At 47.3% G+C, this 22,332-nt stretch overlaps 1 protein-coding gene across 20 annotated transcripts in view; it reads right to left on the bottom strand.

Annotated features, from left to right (window-relative positions):
* The window catches only part of SPTAN1 (spectrin alpha, non-erythrocytic 1), a 58,707-nt gene that overhangs the window by 24,596 nt on the left and 11,779 nt on the right, over nt 1-22,332 (bottom strand). For 11 of the 20 annotated variants that reach the window (XM_019728745.2, XM_074331126.1, XM_019728751.2 and 8 more), the window contains 24 exons: nt 21,085-21,210; nt 16,977-17,117; nt 16,481-16,627; nt 15,069-15,202; nt 14,754-14,898; nt 14,521-14,675; nt 13,768-13,903; nt 13,238-13,339; nt 12,287-12,424; nt 11,602-11,712; nt 10,941-11,018; nt 10,651-10,806; nt 10,256-10,460; nt 9,520-9,701; nt 8,925-9,168; nt 8,616-8,738; nt 7,911-8,128; nt 7,034-7,126; nt 6,561-6,695; nt 5,304-5,452; nt 2,843-3,041; nt 1,701-1,805; nt 1,205-1,228; nt 662-697 (listed from right to left, as the gene is read on the bottom strand). In XM_019728745.2, the coding sequence (XP_019584304.2) occupies nt 662-697; nt 1,205-1,228; nt 1,701-1,805; nt 2,843-3,041; nt 5,304-5,452; nt 6,561-6,695; nt 7,034-7,126; nt 7,911-8,128; nt 8,616-8,738; nt 8,925-9,168; nt 9,520-9,701; nt 10,256-10,460; nt 10,651-10,806; nt 10,941-11,018; nt 11,602-11,712; nt 12,287-12,424; nt 13,238-13,339; nt 13,768-13,903; nt 14,521-14,675; nt 14,754-14,898; nt 15,069-15,202; nt 16,481-16,627; nt 16,977-17,117; nt 21,085-21,210 (3,282 nt within the window). Of the gene's footprint in view, nt 1-661; nt 698-1,204; nt 1,229-1,700; nt 1,806-2,842; nt 3,042-4,185; nt 4,246-5,303; nt 5,453-6,560; nt 6,696-7,033; nt 7,127-7,910; nt 8,129-8,615; nt 8,739-8,924; nt 9,169-9,519; nt 9,702-10,255; nt 10,461-10,650; nt 10,807-10,940; nt 11,019-11,601; nt 11,713-12,286; nt 12,425-13,237; nt 13,340-13,767; nt 13,904-14,520; nt 14,676-14,753; nt 14,899-15,068; nt 15,203-16,480; nt 16,628-16,976; nt 17,118-21,084; nt 21,211-22,332 lie in introns of all 20 variants that reach the window. The other 9 variants (XM_019728741.2, XM_019728746.2, XM_019728737.2 and 6 more) reach the window with 1 other exon arrangement.

Below are 22,332 nucleotides of genomic sequence, written 5' to 3'. Positions count from 1 at the left end.
AGTCAAGTAACGTATTCCGGAAGAGCTGGGTCAGAAGAAAGATGCTAAGAACCTCGGACTTAGGCAACTAGGTGTATAATCATAGTTAAAACACTTCAGTTAAAAAAACTTCTCCCCTGTCAAGCACCACCCAGGACTTGTGTGGAACAAAGTCCACTGTGGTCGGTAAACACCTGTATTCCCCCCTTCATGTCTCCCTTAGGATTCAGTGTCTTCTATGCAGCCTTTCTTAGGCCAAGGGAGAAAGCAGTCAGGCAGACAATGAATGACGTTTCCTCTCCTTTTCATTTTCAGTCCTTTCTCGTTCATGTCATGTCCTTTTGCACTGCAATCCTACTGGTGGGACCACGCCTGATGACAGAGTGCCACCTTTGCAAAGTCCACTCTGGCAGCGCTGTGGGTAATAAATGCAATTTCACTGAACTCATCCTGAGCGTCTGCATGGGAGGAACACTTTGGCTGTCTAGTTAGCATCACATTTCAAGATAACAGATTCAAAGAATATACAGCCAGGGTCAGAAAGAAACCAGCCAAACAAGTCCAGAAATGACCAAAGGCTCAAGATAAGCCTGAATACTCAGAAACAGCCGCACCGGAGGACATAAGATAATTCTGCTCCTATAAAACCTTTGGAAACAATTATTTGCAGAAGAGTTCTTACCTTCCAGGGGGAGGCTGTCCTGGAATCAGTGTCATCCTATTCAAAGAAGGAAGAGTTTAGGCAGCCATGAAACGGACAAAACAACACAGCACCCAACCTTCCCTTAATGAACCCAAACAGCACTTTCTGTCTGTGACTCAGAGCTTATCATGGGGTGGTAGCAAATTGCAAAGCTGCTTGAGGAAAATGAAGCAAACAAACAGGAGAGAAAAATTCTTTTTTATGCAGTAGGAAAAGTGAGGAAATTTGATATGAAAACGACTAACTTTTCTTTCATAGACTTCTTTGAAAAGGGGTAATAAACGAACCTAAAAAATTACTTAAAATTTTTTTTAAAGAAAACTGAAGAGATGAAGACTTTTTTGGTCTTTTGGAGAATAGCAAATAGAAACCAGTTCTGCTATTTCTTTTCCAGATTTTGACGCACAGAAGGCATCTTTGAGGCCCAGGAACAGAAATCATTAAGAGGTTCCTGCCTTTCTATTCTTCCTAAGGTCTAGTCCTTCTTACGTTCAAGTTCCACACGGAGCACTTGGGACTTACCCTGGGCATCATGCCATGCACCTCCTACAAGGAAAAAGGGAAACAGTGTTGTTAGAGGGAACACACACCTCTCAATATTACTCACTACTGTCAAACCTGGAGACACAGGAAAGAATTAAAAAATGACAGACGGCCCAACTGGCCAGCAGAACTTAAAGTCTCCTGGAGAGACCACGTGTTTACATGTAAAGCCTTTAATTTAAAGAGTGAATACGTTTATGATCAGTGAAGGCCTCTACAAACATGAAACAACTTTCATAATATTGAATGGGTGTAATGAGGAAACAGGAGCTCCTCTCCCCTGCTGTATGAAGGTAAGGGACTCTGGCCCACAGAAGTGAAACAAAATGATTTAGGTCACACACAGGACGTGACCTACACCTGGCCAGAACTGCGTGTATAAAAACAATGCTCGTCGGGCCATCAAGAACACAGGAAGGCAGCACCAAGTTGCGTCCTTCTGGCCAGAACCTCGACGCAGGACCCAGACACCCACCTGTTGCTGTACGGCCTGCACCTCCTCTGCCATCAGACCTTCGGACTCCAGGTCTTCAGCCACCTTGTTAATGTCCTTCAGCCGTGACTCATTGGCCTTCAGATCCTTTAAAGCAGAAGGTATTAATAAGTGAGACCCACAAGAGCTATTCAGGAAGAAGGCCAACAGCTAGTCATAAACTGCTGTTTGCACCTATAAATTCCTGTTCAACAGGCATCCCATGAACCGGTTGTCCTATTTCTCAACAGTGACATAAATCAGGAAATCCTGATCGTTACTATTAAAGAAAGTAATAGGGTATTGGAAACAGTCTGTCCCAAATTTACTTAATAAACTGTAGTTAATGAACCATTATTCTGAATGAATGGGGATTTTTAAAAACTTTTCTTGGGAGAGAGGACGTGATGTTTAAAATGTGATGAAATTTTAACACTAGCCACTATGGGAGAAAAAGCCCCCCACCCGTTTTAATTGGTTTTCAGAATATTTTTAAACTGAGGGATGAATAAACAAAACGTGGTATATGTATACAATGTAAGGATTATTAATCAGCCAGAGAAAGTAACGGAGTACTGATACATGCTACAAGGGCGAACCCAGAAAACATGCTCAGGGAAAGTAGTCACTTGTAAAAAGTCACAAATTATTCCATTTATATAAAATGTCCAGAATAAGTAAACCCAAAAACAAAATGCAGATCTGTGGGTTGCCAGGGGCTGGAGGGGTGGGGGGGTGACGGCTCAGTGGGTACATGGTTTCCTTTTGAGGTGAAAAAAATGTTTTGAAACTAGAAAGAAGTGATTTGATTGTACAACACTGTGAATGTACTAAATGCTTCCAAATGACATGCTTTAAAACATTTAACTGTTATGTTTTGTGAATTTTACCCCAATTAAAAAAAATACTCTGACGTGTTTCTGTATTTCAGGTATAGAAAAGTCCTAAACCAGCATGTACAGAAAACTGCATGTATTTCCTTGGAACTATACCGACCCAAGGAAAGTCTGAGTTAAAATCACTTAAAAATCGCCACACAGGTGGTAGAATATAATTAATGTCGTTTTCACTCCAGTCATCTGCAGTGAAAAATCAAGAGGACCACATCTTTAAACGATTTCCTGGCAGTGGCAAGGCTTCCGCACCTTCTGGAAGTCGTCGAACTTCTTCTGCAGCACTTCGACCTGCTCCAGGTCAGCGCCCACTTCCTCGTTCGTCAGGGCTGCTTCCTTCTCGTTGATCCACTGCTGCAGTTCGTTCGCCTCCCGGAACAGCATGAACTTCTTACAACTCTTCTCCAACATGCCTTTCCGCTTCTCACCCAGTTCCAGCAGAGAATGGTATCTGATTTCATTCAAGAGAGGGACAAGAGGGGACAAGGAAGGCAGTTAGCTTCCTACGGAGGCTCTGTTCCTAACATGAAAGACACCACCAGGCGTCTCCGAGACGTGGATCCAAGGCTATGGGTTTGGAATGAGGACGCCCCGGTGACCCAGTGCCAGACGCAGGTGAAGATGAAGAGCCTAAGGACCCCACTGCACCTCCGCGAAAAGCACACACGTTTTGTTCACCATGGGGTGGGTACAACAGCCAGGCACACTCACCCCCGGGCCAACTTTGCACTTACAACATCACAACCACAAATGACGAAACCCAGCGTTTAGCACAGAAACACAGGGTTCATGCAACTACAGCTCAGAAATGAGATGAGTTTGCTGTAATGTACAGAGTTTTCCTTCTCTCTGTCATTCTCTGAGCAGCCCTCAGGCGGTAGGGGAAGGTACACTGGGCTTTAAGTAGCCTCATACAGAATGTTAGTACCTCTGGAACAGGAGCAAATTTCTAAGATGGTATATCATTTCTCAGAAAGTTTCGGCAACTTCAGAAGGAAAACCAGAGTACAGAGTAGCTCTACCATTTCATTCAATAACTGGAAGATTTCTTAAGAAGAATCCAAGAATATTCCAGTCCTTGGAAACTAAAATACAAAAGGCTGAACTTCTATATCTTTGGCGATGTGAAATGACAAACTTGGTAACACTAAGTGAAAAGTTAAAAAAAAAAAAAAAAAAATCTACAATCACCATCAAATCTAAGCTTCCCAAAGTGAAATCAGCAAGCAAGGAGTTACAAATAACCAGAGCACTTTAAAAGAGCGGTGTTTCACTCCCTTCCTACTAAGGCACACGACAGAACCGTCCCTCAGGTTCGCCGCGGACAGTAGCTGGTCCACCACAGAAGCCAACAGGAGGGGAACCAACAACACGGAACACACAGCGGCACATGGAAGCCACCAAGGAAATAAGCGGCGTCGACTGACAGCTTCGCTGACACCTCTCCTCGTGTGAGCGAAAGCTGCTGCACGGACGCGCTCCCGCCCACCACCTCGTCCTTCTGGATGAACAAGAGCCCTCACGAGAAGCGGCAGGGGATGGGCAGGCAGAGCCATGGACGCGGGCGGGCGCTCAGCAAGGCTGCGCCTACTCACAGTTCTTCCACCTGTTTCATACGCAGGGATACACTGCCGGCCTCCTTAGTTATGCGTGTCCTGCACAGAGGGGCACAGCAAAAGCATGCACAGATTAGTGGGGTTCATCCACAGCAAAGAAAAGCGGCAGCTCCGACTGGTGCCAGGACATTGGATGCTCCAAGTGGGGAAAATTAAGGAGTCATTCAAAAGCTGTTGGAAGCAGGCCAGGCCATGAGTAAAATCACCGTAAAGAAACAGCGGGAAAATTCAATCAGAGGGGTTAGTCCACCTTCATTTTCCTGAAAAGTCTGCTATACATAATTAAGGCAGTATGCTTTTCTGTTCCTGTGCTGGCAACACCGTAACTTCACAGAGATGGCCAGGGAATAAAATGACGGCCCTGAGGAAAAACTTTTATTGAGAGCTAATACACAACTTGACTCGTATATTTGGTCCACTTTTTTGCTCTCATATTTACGATCCAGGCCAAAACCTCTCCCTCTGTCGTAACAGTAACAGACAGAGTCTGTAAGTGTACAAAGAGCTGATCTTTTCAGGCATCATCAGGGTCAGAAAAGTCTCGCATTCTAAATTCTAGTGCGAATGTATTTTCTGGATATCTCCCACATATCCAAAGCTACGGATTCCATTAGCGGAGTCAGGTGTGCCCTGAAAGAGGGACACAGTCAATCTGGGAGCTTAGCGCCATTTCTAAGTAAGCTCCATCCTCGGAACACAAAGCCATGGTAGGGAGAGAAGCTCTCAACAGCCGTTTAGGAGGGACAGAGCGGCACGCGTGTGGGCCATCTGAACACGCGATTTCAGAAGGCTGCTCCTGAACCAGAGGTTCAGGCGGCAACGATCAGAAAAAGGCTGTTTAGGAAAAGAAACTCAATGCAGGGAGAAAACAAAACGAAGGAAAATAAAGGCATCACTCAGGGACTTGCAGTTCCAACAGGAGACTGGGGGTTAAAAGGGCCACGGGGAACGCGGGAGGAGAACGTCCCTGAGTGCGGATGGGCCCTGGAGGGACACTGGCTCCAGGCGCCTCAGGTCACTGCCTAAACCCCAGCCCCCGCGGTGCAGGCTAAGCCCAGTGCCGCCTGGCCCTCTGCGGCCGACAGCACGGTCCTTACTGATTATCAATCTGCTCCTGCCGCAGCGAGATGCTGCCCTGCTCCTCCAGAAGATTCTCCCGGGAGGCTGACTGGGCGGGGTCCAGCTTCTTCACGTACGCGGCTGGCACAAACCCCTGGCGATCATTCACTTCCACTTTCCACCAGTCCTGAGGAAACACAGGGAGAACACTGAAAGCAAATTCCTTCCCTGAGAAAGGGAGCAACCAAGGAAGCGCGCGCGTGTGTGTTTGCACGCATGCACAAGGGAAGGCTCTAATTATAAGACGATCTCGTGACAGTGTCTAAGTCCCTTGGTGACCTGCCAAGCATGGAGAGGGTCAGGAGTGAAGCAGCAATGACGGCCAACATGAAGGACTTGCTTCTCTTGCTTAGACCCTCAAACTGTGCTGTCCCTTCCCGCAGCCACTAGCCATAGGTGGTGATGTAAATGTCAATAACTTAGAATTCAATGAACTCTGCGGCACCTGTCACCTGTAAAGTGCTTATTTAATACTCACATGCAGCCAGTGGCTACTATGGGGCCAGCACAGACAGGAAATTTCCACCATCACAGAAAGTTCTACTGGACAAGGCTGCTCCCCAATAAACCAGAGTCAGACCAGAGGGTTAGTTAGGGTTTAAATTAGCATCAACAGAAAGATACAAATCCCAGGTTTTCTCAAACCTTCCTGACAAGGGCAATGGGGTGTGGGAATAGGAGGTTCCTAACGGCTGAGGACAAATCTCCACCTTAACCAAGACGGGAGGTAACGGCCCTCAGGATGCCACGTGGAGCATCAGGTACCTCATGTCAAGGCCCCTGTCAAACCAGATGTCAAGGAAGAAAGGCTGAGGAACCAGACAGCACTTAACACTGAGAAAACAGAGCCTATGGGTGACGACAGCTGTCTTCTACTAGCTGAAGTTGTTCACTCGAGATCAAGAAGCCACAGTACAGGGTATAGACGTACAGTTGTACACAAGCGGTCTTTGGCTCAAAAGAGAGGGTTCCACATGGGGGTGTGCCACCGTGAGGAATAGCTGTCGTGGAGAGTGAGTCACTACACCACTTCCAGGTATTCAACATGACAGACTGATCGCCTTCTTGATGACACGCAAAATAGGACAAGCCAATTTAAAGAGGGAGATTGTCTAGGAAACTCGAATACCTCTTCAAATTCGAAACCAGTGTCATTTTGGAAAGACACAATGATGCAACGAGCACAATGGCCGGTGCTGACACAAACCAACACGTAATCACTTTCTGTGCCTTGCCTTGTTGGTGCTGTTGAGTAAGGTGAGAATATCTCCTTTCTTCATGGTGACCTCTCGGGGACTCTTCTCCTGATAGTCATAGAGTGCCAAGACCAGCTCCTTCCCGGTCTCATCATCCATGGGAGCCACTTGTTGCTGAAAATGCAAAGGAAGGGCAAACTCAGTTAAATTAAGGACGTTCACGACATGTCACAGAAGCACACAACAGAGTCCAACTTCAACAGCTGTACCAATTTACCTGACACACATTGATGAGTGTTCTGAGGCTACCCATCAGTCAGCTTCAGGAGCTGTCTGGTGTCTTTAAAACTCTTGTTTTAAGCAGCCTATAAACCTTTGTGTCCTAAGACTTAGCAGCAAGGTCACAAGAATGTCGCCTGCAGCTGTGACACCTGCTGGTAGGCTGTGGGTCCTGCTGCTGCTGCTGCCTCCCCCTATAACTCAAACTGCTGATAAAGTGAAGCCACGCTCACCCGGCAGGACTGAGCTTGCTCCCGCAGAGCCTGAATGCTGCTGCCATAGGCGCTGAGATCCGACATCAAAGCTTCATGTTTCTTGAGGAGAGCCTGTAACCAAAACCACACGGTGACCCGGAGCAAGGAGCCAGAGCTTCCGGCCCCAGCCGCCTCACCAACACGCCATCTTCTCTTAAATCCTGTTCAGTCATGTGATGATTTGATCGCTGGCCCCCACATGACACTTTCTCTCCCCCTTTTTAATAAATATTCAATTTAGAGGAAGTACTAAATGAGACTTATGTGATCTTTTCACCCTTCCATTACCTAATTATGTAACACTTGAACTACATTAGGAGACATAAAGAAAAGTGTCGACTAACTCGTGAACCCACCACCCATTTTAAGAAATCAACCCCTGAGAAGTGATGCTGGCCACGTGCACTGCCCTTCTGGTGGATATGCCCTTCCCTCGCCCCATTTGGGGCTGCTTCTTTCTCCACTACCATTGTCAAAGCTTTTCAGTTCTCCCACTTTTTGGGAGAATCAAATATAGTTCGTGTCAACACCCAACTCATTCTGGTTTTTGTGAAGACTGGCAAGAAAATCGGCAGGCACAGGGAGACACCTAGACTTTTACCAATAAAATTTAAGAGTTTCAGTGAAAAAATAGACAACCAGCCAAAAACTGTGTTGACCTATGTGTGCACACGGAGGATGGAACAGAAGGAACGAGCATCAAACGCTTACGGCTGAAGGAGGGTGACAGGCAGTCTCTCTCCTTTTGCTATGACCGAATTTCCACAATAAGTAAAAAGGACTCTACGACCCCTGCAAACACGATCGATCACTCCTGGTCACGTCCTGACTGGCCTCCCAGCCCGAGTGCAGTCACCTCCGCGGAGTCCTCGTCCTTCCCGTAGTCCGCGCTGCCCACGATGGGCTCCTTCTCCCGCATCCAGGACTCGGCCTCGTTGGCGTCGGCGAAGTACTGCTGGGCCTGTAGCGAGTCCTCCAGGTCCTGCCGCCGCTGGGAGGCTTTGGTTTTGAGCGACTCCCACCTCTGGTTCAGTTCACTGAGCTTGGCCTTCACATCCTCTGCAGCAAAGTGGCCTGAGAGGAAGCAGGGCAAAGCACGCTGACATGCTGCAGGAGGACCGAAAGGTCTTGTGTGCCACTTGCATCGCGACAGCTTGGTGACCAGGCCTTCACAGTTCCAAACTGCATGACACGCTCGGGTTCCAGCCCCTAACAGCTTTGCTCATTTTTTGCCTCCTCAAACCATAAGCTCTATCTCAACTGTAAGAATCAGGTATCTCAAGCTGGCACGGGGGCTGCTGTCAGGCAGAAGTAATAAAAATGACAGCCCTCCCATAGTTACACGTCAGCGAGGCTTACATCACCGGGTGCTGTTATCCCCATTTCACAAGTAAGAAAGTCAGGCTCAGAGAGGTTAAGGTCTAGTCAAGGTCATAGGGTTAGGTGGGAACGGGGACGGACCCCACAGTCCAGTCTGACCCGAGTCCACACACGTAACCTTCAAAGGAGGGAGACAGGAAGAACAAAAGCAAAGCCGCCTTCCCGGATGGGAACCACTCACCTTCTTCCACCATGGCATTCCCCTTCTGCGTGACTGCTTTGATGCGGGGTTCATGCCCCGCAATTTCTGCCTGCAGGGCTTGGTGTTTCTTTAGCAGATTCTGGACTCCAATCAAATCTTTGCCTGAAAGCGGAAGAAAGCACCCCCATGTCATCCCAGCCATCAAGAGAAAGGTCAGCGCTGTGACTCCCAGCTTCCACCACGGTTCCAGTTTAACTTCAACTGGACCCGCCTCAGACGTGCAGCTGCTTCAGGCTGTAAGGGCAGAGCTCTTCCCCAACCTGACACCTCTGATGGAGGCAGACTGACCTCTGTTGGTGGACGCAGCAATGGGCTCCTTCTCTCGAATCCACGTCTCCTCATCCTCAACATCACGGAAGAGCTGCTGCAAACGCAGGGAATCGGCCAGCTTCTGCTTCCGGGCAACCATGGGCTCCTTGAGCGCCTCATAACGAGCCACGAGAGCTTCCTGCTTCTTCTTGATGTTTTCAGCGTCAAAATGGCCAGCATCCTGGAACTGGCGGGCCTGGATGGTGATGCCATCAATTCGATCCTGGGGATGGGAGAGGACAGTCCTGAAAGCTTGGACCAGGGCTGGGCAACTCTGTCCTGGACATTCTCGGGACTTTACTACTTCAGGTAGGGTTTGATCAGAGGAGGAAAAATGAACAGGGTTCTTTTTCCACCCCGGAGGACATTCCTTCTGCCATCCCTTTCCCTCAGGCTGGGCTCTCAGAAAGCTCTGAGGGGAGACACTGAACTGGAGCAGGAGCATATGCAGCATAGGGGGCTGGCTAAGAAAATCAATACATCTCAGCCCTCCCCAGACCAGTCTGCTCTCAAATTACTTGCCGTCCACAGTGATCATTTCCGCACGCGGGCCCAGCAGCGCCTGGCCCCCTACCTGGTGGGCAGCCACGTCCGCCTCCAGCAGGGCGTGCTTCTTCTGCAGGTTCTGCACGCTGGTGAGGTCCTTGCCGTAATCGTCCGAAGCCAGGTGACCCTCCACTTCGTACAGCCACAGTTCAATGTCCTCTACGTTGCGATTGAACTGCTGCTGCTGGTTAGCCTCGCGGAGTTTTATTCCTAGTCAGAGAGGCAAGGCGGACTTCCTGTTTGCTACCGTCCTCCCCTAATCCCGCTCACGCATGCTGGTATCTTAGTGAAGGACTAGGGCTCAGGGTTCCAGCTCCTGCTTTACCTCTTGCACAAAGGTCAAAAAAACAAATCGCAACCTCTGTTCTACCTTCTAGATGCTGACTTAGAAATTGCTTAAAAAGCATTCTAACCCCCTTCCCCACCCCCCAATCAGAGCCCGTGAGAATTATTAAGAACTGAGAATTGGTAAATGCCCTCTGCTCAGAGCCGATTTTTAGCAGTGAGGCCCAACTCAGTCAGGGTCCATTGGCCATGTCACCCCCTTCCCACTCAGGCTCCCCCACCAACCGCATGCTCACCTTTGCCAAATTAGCAAAGCACCAAGAACCCAAGGCAATAAGTCCTACACGGAAATGAGCCCCACTGCCCAAGGCCATCCAGCTCACTTCCTGGGTGGCGTAGGTCCCTAAGACACTTAACCAGGAAGGGCAGTTAGCTCCCTGAACATTCCTATCACAGCCCAGTGAAGCATTTTCTCTCACCTTTCAGTTCCGTGGCCTCCAGCAGCTTCTTCCACAAGCTGAGGACCTCGTTCATTCGTGCGGCCACCTCCTCCTTGGCGTAGTGATTGACGTCAATCAGCTTCTGCCCCGCTTTCTCCAGGGCGTCGATGCGGCTCTGGTTTGCCGAGAGCTCGGCCTCAAAAGCCTGATGCTTCTGGACTTTGCCCTGTAGATTGGATGGGTCCTGCCAATAAAAGAGAACCTGAGTATGTAACCTCACGTTAATTTCATACTCATCTTTATCAGGGGGTAAATGGTCAGCTTACGCTAAATAGTGTGGGTTCTGGAATTCCACATCTTTCTTTAGCTACATTTGTGGAGCTGTGTTTGGCTCACTAACCAAATGCGACATGGCAATGCTAACAGTACGTTACTTTGTAAGCTTCATCTGTGGCAGTTTTCATCTTCTCATTGACCCAACTCTTGAGCTCATCGGAATCACGGAAAAACTGCTGCAAGTGGAAGGAATCAGCCAGCTGGGCCCGGCGATACATGGCTCTCTCATGAAGGGCATTGCGGCGGCTCAGCAGCTGGAAGACAAGGATCCACATGAGCCTCCCATCCTTGCTCCCCCAAAGACTTCCAGTCCGAGAGGCTACATCACAACATGTCTCAGAAGGGACACCCATGCACAGAAGGGAGGCGCAGAAACACGGGCACTTACAGCGTCTCGGCGAGTAGCCACGTCTTCCATGGCGTAGTGGTTGTTCTGAATTAGCTTGGTTGCAAATTCATCTAGTGCCTAGGAAGGAAGAAGAGTCCTTCACTGGTAAGCAGACTATTCCACAGCTGGGCTTCCAGGGAAAAGTCACTGCTGACCAGGTCACAAAACACTCTACGCTTCAATACAGGTCAAGGCTTTCACTCTAAGGTTTGCTAAGACATTTATCCCTGAACTTCTGAGCTGGGGCTTGATGTTACTGGTCAGAGATAGCAATGTTACGCTGGCTCCATTCCAGACCGGAGGGTCATCAGCTGCAGCATGATCCGACCAGGGTCGGAACAGGGCTTTCCAAGGCGTACGTCTCAGATGTTTCCAATGGGAAAGACACTCTTACGATAATTCTTTTTTTCTCCTTATAGTAATTCTGAATTACTGCTGGTAAATCTCAATTTGGAGGTTTGTATCAGGAAAAGCCTTTCATTCTTCAGAGCTGTGTTGCCTCTTCCATGACGGCAGCATCACCGCCATAGTTTCAGCACCCACAGGAGTCCCTGTCACACAGATCCCTCACCAAATCTGTTCAGAAAACTTTCAGAAAAAGAAGAGACTTCTCGCTGCCTGAGGGTTGCCTGAAGGCACTGATGACAAGAAGGGGTCTTACTGTGATCTTTTCCTCCTGGGCGCTGAGGGATTTCTCAAAGTCCTCGTGCTTCTTGAGAAGCGCTTCCACGCTATCTAAGGAATCTCCCAAGTCTTCATTCAACAGGAAAGCCTGACAAAAAGAAACAAAGTGTTCAGAATGACATTCTCTTCCTTTCCTCTGTCTCTCTCTGTCTCTGTCTCTCTGTCTCTCTCCTTTTGTCTCTTAAGGCTGGAAAGCAAAGGATATTTTGGCCAAAATACAAAAAGAAGGAAAGTGACTCTTTGGCTACTAAACTTCTAAGGTCTCTTCTGGAAAGCCTGGAGCCCTTTCGGATTCCAACAACAGCATGAAATCCTTGTTCCACATTCTATTGACACTTTTTTCAAACAGCTTTTGTTAACTTTCATTACATTTAGATTATGCGTAATGCAAAGTTTTAAGGAAAACGATCTCTTTAATCAAAAACAGTTTTGTACCATCACCCTCATCTGAAACTGGAGCCCTTTCTGACGGCCTTGCGATCTCAGCAGCAGGAGAAACATGGCAGAGACGACAGAGGCTGGCCCACCTTCCCCTCTTCGCTGGAACTGAGATGGTAATGATTTTCTACCCTCAACAAGCCAGATGACAAGCAGATGAAACAGAAACAAAGACGTTTTTTCGCTCCCCCCATTGGCTAGGTTTCTGCTCACAAGTTACCTACCTCCTGTTTGCTCATCCAATTGTCCACCTGCTCAGTGTCCCGGTAGAAGAGCTGCAGGTCCATGCACTGCTCGTACTGCTGCCTGCGCAGCTCCCACAGCTCCAGCAGGGCGGCTCGTTCCTCAGAGAGAACCGTCAGCTTGGAAGAAGAGGAAACAAAGGCAGGCGGGAATGTCAGTCCTGAGGCCCTCCGTTCGACCATAAAGGCTGCCCTAGCATTTCAGACCCTCGTGCTAATCTCCAGGTCTCTCTTCTGATATCCAAAACAGGAAGAATCGCCTCCACCTTTACACGTCAGCCAAGTCACAAGAAATCACACGAATCCTGAGCAGCTCGTATTTTTAGGCTGAATACAGAGGGACAGCCCAATTCTAGTCAATCTAGAACTCATTTATTGCCACCTTATCACAAATGATTTCAGGTAACGATGCTAAGGAAACTCCTAAGCAGAAAAAAAAGGGCATCTATCTAAAAGTGAAGCTGTATACATGGCGTAGAAACTCTGAGTTGAAATGTGCATTGAGTGGGAACTCCAGAAAACGTGAAATTCACGAATGCCCCAGCAAAATCTGTAGGTTCCAAAGTTAATGACAACAGTGTCATGAAATAGCTCCTTTAGTCTATATAATTTCAAAATAAACGCTTATCTAATGTTCCTCAGGCAACTTTATAGTCAAAGATGCTTTGAAACTTATATACTCATTAATTTTATAAAAATGTGTTTCCTCTTGGCTCCAGCTTCTAATGCAGGACTCAGCTTTCTGCAAAGTCTCCTTTAAGTAGGAAATGCATTCACAGCCGTACAGTACATACTCTGAAGAAGCTGCTCCTTAACTTCTGGCGGACCCCTCAGTTTTCCCACGCCTCATGGTAAATGCAGTGTCGGGACATTTAAGGATGGATAACAGTTTTCAGAGATGTTTAGTAAAAAGAATCTTTTCTCCTCTCTTACCTTCTCCCTCACTTCATCTGAGGCGTAATGACCGGCAGCAAGCAGGGCCTGGCCAGATTCGTCTGCAGATTTAAAGCTATCTTCGTGGGCATCAATTTCACCCTACAGGGGAAAAGGCACAGTTTATGCCCAGATCGTGTAAGAGAAGTAAGTTGTTGAATTTCAAATAATCGTTACAAATCAGAATATCACATCTAGAATGAAGAAGAGAATAAAAGATTAGCCAGGTTTCCTAAAACCAGTCTAGGCCGTCAAACGAGAGCAGCACTGATTAAGAAGTCTGTTTCCTACTGGCTTTGCATGCCACCCGTCAAACCCTGTAAGGTCTCAGGGTCTGAGACAGTCTCAGGGTCTGAGTGCTCTGACTTTCCCATTGGTCTGTGTTCCCTGCGCCAAACGGATTTGTTTACTACGATTTTGGTACCTGGTATGGGAACCACCCGTGAACAAAGTTTCAGCCGCTCTGACTAGAAGTGCTCCACTGATGCCTTGTCCACTCACGTCTTTCCTTCTAGATCTTGACACGTTACCTTGTGCTCCTGATGCCGATCCAGAAGGGCTTCCGCACCAGCCACGTCATTGGCAAGTTCGTCTGCGTTGATGAGGGCTTTCATCTCCGTCACCCAGCTGGTGAGGTCACGGAAGTCAGCGAGGAAGCGCTGAAGCCTGGGGAAAAGAAAGGAGTCACTGGAGGTTTCCCGTGGGGTGCCTAGGACGGAAAATGCCTCTCTAAAGCTTCAAATTCTGTGTATTCAAAAGTCGAACAAACCACACAAACTCTAGTCCTGGGAAATGTGGACTCTTTGAATCCAAAGGAAAGCAAAAGAAGGTTGAAGTCAATCTTTTGAAACTTAGGTTCTGTCCATCACTATAATTCCCCCATCCTGTCCCTTACTTTCAACTTCCTTGTCATTCCCAAGTTCAACACCTGCGAAGTAAGAGGCATCCCTTCCCTTTTCGACCCTTGATTTACTCGATTTTAACAGGATATTCCACATGGTGCTCACACCGCTAAGCACTATTGGTCACAACAGTGACATAGGATGAAAGAGATATTTATGAAGCTATAAACACTACGTGTGTATACACATGCACACACTGTGAAGGTGCCAGTCTCCAAACAAATACAACATAGGGAGGAAAAAGTCATCTGCATTTTCTTGGTAAAGGAGACCTGGCAGGGCATCCAGAAGCTCTCAGCATATAGAACTGACCCTTAACCTGCCTTCCTCTTCTCTAAAAAGTCCAGCGACACGGGATGCTGAGCACAGGGTTATTTCTACCTGTATGAATCGTTGAGACGCGCGTGTCTCTCTGCGGCCAGAGTGCGGATCTGCTCCCAGTTTGTAATCAGCTCCTCTCGCTTCACTTGAATCTGCGTGGCGCTCAGAGGGTGCGACTGCTGCAGGCGGTCGGCCTCGGCACACAGGGCTTTGACCTAGAAACCCACACAGTCAGAGCCGCTCTCCTGGCCTCTGGTAAGTGATTTATAGAATCGGCTGCTTTCAAAACCTACCTTGTCCTCTAACGCAGCCAGATCTCTCTCCAAGCCCTCGTGCTTCCGAAGTAGAGCCTGAACACTGGCCAGGTCTCGGCCAAAATCATCAGACGCCATTAACTGCTCCTTTTCCTTAATCCAGCTGATGGTCTCGTCCACATCCCTATAGAATAACAGCGCCAGTTAACCCCGAGTTAGGACGAACGCCTAGAACTGGGAACGCCACACTGGGCCGAGACCCAGTCAGCTCCAGCCACTCACGAGCACAGGCCATACACTTGACCCCTCCAGGTAGCGGCCCATGCCTGGGAGCCCCACCCCCCGGCCTGGTACCTGTTAAAGCGCTGAACCTCAGCCGCCCCAAAGAGCTTCCCCTGTCGCTGAAGAGCCAGTCCCTTCAGCCGCTGCCAGGCTGTGTTCACCTCGTCCTGCTTGGTCTTGATCAGCTCGTCCTCGGGGTGCTGTTCCTGAACAGGAGAACACGAGACTGGCCCCGGCCCACCAGCCCTGGCTCCTCCAACTGGTCCCCTGGGGTTGGCTGCCCGAAGGAGCCACTTTGGCAAAACCCCCATCATTCGAAAGAAACAGCATTTTTCAGTGTGGACTAAATGAAGCTCATTCAAAAAGAGCCCCTATTTCCTTTCATCTGAAAGGGAAGAGCCATTAGCTGGCCGTTGGAGGTGGGTGGCAAGGGTATGGAGCAGTGTGGGCACCAGGAGCAAACTTGTGTGTTGACAAACACGTCAGCTCCACTTTGTAGCCACGAAATCAGTGTGCCCACCTCTGCCCCAGTGGCTCAAAAATTTGGTATTTCAAATTCACAAGGCCATTCACACTACTGCCCATAAACACGGTTCTCAGGGTTTGTTCCTGACTTTAGACTGGAGGCTGCTCTCTAAAAGCATCCTCCCCAACCAACCACATTTTTGTTTTGTTTTAATAAACGTAATGTGCCAAGTAATAAGGTGGGTGGAGTATGTCAGAGTTCTGGGGTCCATGGGCTCGGCCTGCTGCTCTCAGCACAACCGTGGGCTGGCCCAAGACTCAGGGTAGCACATCTGTCCCCGGAAGGGGGACGTGTTTCTGAGGGACATTGGCTCTTCTTTCGCTGCATCACTAATCAGGAAGGGAGCAAGTAGCAGGCCAGATGCAAATCCATACATTTCCAATTTGTACCCCCAAAATCGAATTTCCCTAAAAGCAACAACTGTCTAGCTCATCCTACTTGACTGCTATCTTTGGAGCACTCTGACCCCTGCAGTGGAAGGTGACAATACGAGAGCAGCTTACAGGACGGCACATAGGCAATGGGCAAGGGTTACGTCACTCCCCTCTGAATGGCGCCACAGCTCAGTGGAGAGCCCAGGGAAGAGCAGTCAGGCCACCAGTGGACGCCTGCCAATCCTAAGAAGCATTCGCTACCACACCCTCGTCTCAGAAACCTCGACGCCCAGCTCCAGCAGCCCAATAAAAGGTGTACAGAGCTCTACTCGAAAGTGGGCGGAGGAAACGATCAGATGAACTCTGCCCTTCCTGCCCTTGGCCCCAAGTTAAAAAGCACTTTCGAATTTAAGAATAATCAGTATTGCTGCCTTGCTTCCCTCTGAACTTTAAAACTCTTAGGCATGCTTACCAAAACTTCCTCACTCAGAAATTAGGGAACCAATCACCAAAATATTCTTCTGCAAACACTAGACACTAAATAAAAGGATGTTGTGAGACGCACAAAGCATTTGGCTATTTACCTGAATGAGTTTGGCAGCAAACTGGTTCACTTCATTAACTCTTTCTTCATGGGCAGCCATATCTGTTTGAAACTCTTCAAATTTCTTCTGTAAAACCTCCACGTGCTCCAGGTCCTGGCCCAGCTCCTCAGAAGTCACGATTGCTTCCTGTTCAGGGACCGTGACAGAGCTGGAGTCACTGACCAACACTTGGTAACAATGGCTCCCAGAACTCAGCATGAAATAGGCACGCTGGGATGGGGCATGTCAGCTTTGATGGATGCGGTTTTCTGTGTGGTTTGGGATTTTAGTTCCTCTCCTAGGTAAGAGGTTGAGGGGATGGCGTTTCGGTCCCAGAGATTCCAAGTTACAGACAGAACACACCAGAGTGCAGCTGGAGACACAGCAATCCCACTGCTACACCTGCGAACACTGGCTCTCAAATGCAGGTCAGCGGACCCCCCCTCCGTTTCTTCCCGGAAGGCTGACCCCGCAAACCTTGCTTCTTGAAGCGTACCTTGTCATTGATCCAATCCATCACGTCCTCACATTCCCGTAAGTACTGCACCAGCTTCTGTGCCTGCAGCAGTTTCACTCCTTTCTCTCGCATCTTCTCCAAAAGTAATTCCCACTGGCGGTGTAGCTCCAGCAAACGAGTCTGGAGGTGAATATTCAACCCTACGTGTTACAGCCGCTTCAATAGGATCTGGCTCTTCCAGAGACTTCTGACAAGTCAGAAACCTCAGGAAGCTCTGAACAAGTCTTTAAAAAAGATAATCCCTAAACTCAGAGGAAATCGGAAATTTAAGTGAGAACAGGAGAAAGCATGTATTTCATGGTGATTTGGTAGGTCTGAGAATACAAAATAACTGACTTTTCATAGGCAGATTCCGTAGGCCGTTACTTCAAGGGAGTTATTAATCATTATCAATGATTAATTATTGATTTTATGTTATTTGTAAGTATTTAGTGTTACTGGTTGTTATTATTAACTTACTAAAGTGGGATACCTAGGTCAGAACACCATTGGGGAAAGAAAGATGAGGAATTAACGTGGCACTTCAGTAGAAGTTACTAAAGGGTAATTCTGAATTCATGGAGGTAAAGGGAAAAGTCAAAACAAGAGATCCTACAGACACCAGAAACGTGAAGAAATATGAAGAGGCAGAGTAAACAGGACAACCTTAGTATAAAAGTAGGAAAGATGGGGTTCTGAAACGTAATCAGCTGTCAAAAAGGATTCTTGGCAGAAAAAGTCTTGGAGCTTCTAGGAAAAGAATTTATGGTACATCTCAGGTTAGGTTTATTTCAAACTTCACCCAAGTGGCAGCCACAGGCCCAAACATGTTCACGTCCCAGCATCTTTGGGTTCTCACAGCAGTCCTGGTAAGGACTTGTCAAGAACTGGGGGGAATCGATCATGGATTCAAGCTTAGGTGATGCACTCTCGTACTGTCGTCCAATCTCAATGCATTAATTATGCCCACCCAAGATACTGGGAGTTTCTGGGTAACTCTGACAGACACCAGTAAAACAAACACAAAAGGTTTAAACGCCAACAGAAGAGACGTCTGGGATCCACCCATCGTTGAGATGCCACTCTCAGCAAACTAAAAATGTGAAAGCCATGGGCTAGTCAACGTGGGTGGATTCGCTTAGAAACAAGCTGGACGTTTCCACGTGAAAGAAGAAAGCAGTGGGAGAAAAATAAAGCTCACACAATTCACTTCCACCACTACAATCACTTCCGCCACTGATGGTTAAAACTGGAACCCACCATTGGGAAGGAAGTGAAAGGCATTCCAAGGCAAGGGGGAAAAGCAACCCACAGCAACTCAATACTCCACCTACTCGAATGTGGGACCCGATGTGGGTGGCGGTGACTATGGGACGCCACGCCGTCCGGTACGGTGTGAAAGTCTAAACCAGTGACAGACAGGTTATCCATGACACAGACATTTTCCGCAGGCCACCCACCTCCTCTATGTTAACCCTGCCTGCCAAACTAAGTCACTGAGTTACGGGGCCCGATAATTACCAAGCCCGGATCACCATGGGAACCATGAGCATGAAATAATGATGAAATGAGAGCTCTTTGCTCAAATTAAAAATAAATCCACAGAAGGCTAAAGAAAACATTGTCCTCAAGTTGACTGTTGGTTTCTCACAAATTTCATCTCCACACCCTCAGTGAAGAACCAGGGCCAGGCCTGTCCCAGCAATGGACGACTTTCCCATTCCTGCTATGTTTGATCTTGTAAACACTGCAGGTTGGCGAGTCCAGCTTCACAAGCTCACTATTGTTTGAGACTGTGAGTAGGCAGGGAGGCAGGGGCATGGACGAAACACACCGAAGCTGACAGGGTGAAGGAGAAATCCTGCTTGTGACTCAGGTGCATTTCTCAATAGGGGCATGAGCAAGCAGCCGGAGCTTCCAGAGAAGCTGTGTTCCCAGAGTGAGTGGGGCTGCTCTGTACTGGTACAACCAGCTGACAGATGGGGAACCGGAGAAATGGATCAAGGGATCAACAGAAATGAAATACAGGTTGGAAAAATAAAGCAAATGCTTGTGACGACAGAAGAGAGGAATGAAATTCCAGTTCTGTCACCTATTAGCTGTGTGAATTTGGGCAAGTTACTCAAACTTCTCTGTGCTTCAGTTTCTATCCTGCTTATACTATGGGGATAATGGCTGCCTTGCAAGTTTATTGTGACGATTACAGATAATGTATGTGAAATTCCCAGCACAGTGTTGTTTGCACATAAATAGCTAATAGCTACTCCATAAATAGTAGCTAATCATACCTTTTTTGTTTTTTAAAGATTTTATTGGGGAAGGGGAACAGGACTTTTATTGGGGAACAGTGTATACTTCCAGGACTTTTTTTTCCAAGTCAAGTTGTTGTCCTTTCAGTCTTAGTTATGGAGGGCGCAGCTCAGCTCCAGGTCCAGTTGCCGTTTTCTAGTGGCAGGGGGCACAGCCCACCATCCCTTGTGGGAATCAAACCAGCAACCTTGTGGTTGAGAGGACGTGCTCCAACCAACTGAGCCATCCGGGAGGCAGCTCAGCTCAAGGAGCTGTGTTCAATCTTAGTTGCAGGGGGCGGAGCCCACCATCCCTTGCGGGAGTCGAGGAACTGAACTGGCAACCTTGTGGTTGAGAGCCCACTGGCCCATGTGGGAATTGAACCGGCAGCCTTCGGAGTTAGGAGCATGGAGCTCTAACCGCCTGAGCCGCCTGGTCGGCCCCGCTAATCATACTTTTAGATGTCACTTTAATAAGGTCTCTAAACAGGAAGAGGGTACTTACTAATAGACCTGTATGGAGTGAACTTTGGGTTGCCCCCTTTCCCAGATTAACTACGAAAGCCAAACACTTGATCTATTTCTTATGCTCTCTTTCTGTCACCAGGTTACACTACAGAGCAGCCCCACTCACTCTGGGAAAACAACTTCTAGCAAAGAAATAATAAGGCATGCTGATTTCATTCACTACAGGCTGTATGCAAAGTAGTAGGAAAATGGCAGATAAATATTTGTATTTAATTGCAGAGACACATATTACATTACCCTAACAGGTTACATGTAAGTCAGGTGTAAATGTAATCCAACAGTTGGTCCTATGACATTTAAAATTTACTTTTATTTCCTATTTATAATCATTACTGGTAATAGTTAATAGTAAGCTTAGGGCTAATTACAAGTCTCTGATATGAGACTGCAGAGTGTTATCAGCAAGACAGACAAGTATTTATTGTTGAAAACCACCAGACCAGCACCTAAAGGAACGAAACCTCCACACTGGGCATCAGGGCACCGGGAGCGTGGTGGGGGTGTTGAAACAGTCCTAGGTGGAGCCTACCTAAGACCGTCACTTTCATCTCAATCTTTAGGACTGCCTTGACAGGTAAAGGACTGGAAAGGATGGTCCCTCAGTGGAATGACACTTGGGTGACAAAGAACAACACATGCAGACAGACATGAAGTCAGTCATGCTAAGTGCATACTGCATCCTAAAGAGGCTTGTTAAACAAAGAAGAGAAAAATCAATTATTGCCCCGACTCTAGTGACCCGGCACCAAAAGGAGCCAAAGAGCCTGAGAACTCCTGCTTCACAGTGGGTTCTATCACTCGGTCGCTGACCAACAGATGTCACAAATCATCCCTTCCAGTGGGACGTTTAAGGGCTTGCTGACTAGAGCTCAGCTAAGCCCCTCCTAGGGCAAGCCACCAGATCCAGAGAGAAACTTTTCCAACAGAGAACCTTCTTGATAGAGACTGTGGTTCTCCTATTTGTCTGTGTCCTAATCCCTAAACTCACCAACTTCACTAACATGCCCTCCCACCTAACTACCATGTGTAAACGTGAACTTCTTTCAAGTATAATCACACTGTAATTTTTTCAACAATATTAATTTCCTGCATACAAACATCTGTTATATTCATACTGAACCATCATATTACAAAGGCAGGATGTGGATAACTGCTTTAGGAGACTTCACAAATTCTTTTAAAAAAGCTAGAACTCTTTTTAGGAACCCACATTTGCACGTAAGCATTAATCCACTTTCCTCCACCGACCAGATGCAGGCCATCCATCCATACCAGGCACTATTCTTACTCACCCTTATGGTTTCAGATGCAAAATGCCCTTCTGAGATCATCAGGTTTCCGGTTTCATCCAGCTTAACAATGGCTCCTGAGTTGGCCTGCACTTCCGCTTCAAAGGCTTGATGCTTCTGAAGCTTGCCCTGTTGGTGGACCACGAAGTGAGTCGCAGATGAACCACTGAGCACTCATCATTCTGTCCCCCTCCCACCCCCCATTATTCACCCCTGCTGAATCCCACTCCCTCTGATTATGGACACAGCACTCAGCATCCCTCCCACCCCCGTACCTGTTCAGTTACTCTCACTGCATCTACACCGGCCCTCTGAAAGCTTGGCCCCTGAGGGCCACCAGCTTTACAGACAGCAAGATGCTACAAAATCTCCTAGCGTTACTGTCCGTCAGGAAATTAGCCTTTATGTGGACACCCAATCCGTTCTAGAAAAACTAAACCACACTGAGTTTTCTTAGCATGTAGTTTACCCTTCAGTAATCCACCTGCATTCACTCGTGATATACGGTACTTTGCTGTGTATAATGTGCTCCCGTGTATAACGCACACCCACATTTTGGGCCCAAACTTTCAGGGGGAAAAAATCTTTCATTTTAATTGTTTTAATTCAAATTTTTATTTGTTTGCATTTAGATACTTGTTTTTTGTATTATAAAGGAATTTCAGCATTTATTTTTTAACATATTATGGTACAAGGAATTTTATGTAACAAATAATTACAAAACACAAGAACAGACACAAGGTACAAGAAATTTTATATACTGGTTACAAATTTATGGTATCTACCATTCATAGAAGACCAAGAACTCTTCCTTGTTGTAAGTTTGTTGTAAATTCAATAAAACTGATCGTCGTATTCCAGGGTATTGTTTTACATATGGATATCGTTATTGATTTCTAGAGTTACACTTTTAATTCATGAGCATAAGTAAAAGAATTAAAAACATTTATATAGATACGTAATTAGTACTACCCATGTACGGTGTGCATCCTTATTTTTCTCTCACAAATTTGGGCAAAAAAGCACACATTATACAAGGCAAAATACGGTAATACATTTTTCAGCTTGCTTTAGAAGCCACTCTCTTTAATTTGATACATTCTATTTCTCAATATGTCAGTCTTTTTAATCAAATACTGAGCTGCGAGGGGGTCTGCCTAAACCAGCGCTCACCATTTTTTCATCTTAAATGACTTAGACTTGTGTAGTACAAGAACCATGGGCCCAACTACTGCTCTATTTGCCAGAAAG

Source organism: Rhinolophus sinicus, linkage group LG04, assembly GCF_036562045.2.
Source record: "Rhinolophus sinicus isolate RSC01 linkage group LG04, ASM3656204v1, whole genome shotgun sequence".
Lineage (NCBI taxonomy): Eukaryota > Metazoa > Chordata > Mammalia > Chiroptera > Rhinolophidae > Rhinolophus > Rhinolophus sinicus.
The sequence above is the reverse complement of the archived record's forward strand: the minus strand, read 5'-3'. Positions and strand labels throughout refer to the sequence as shown.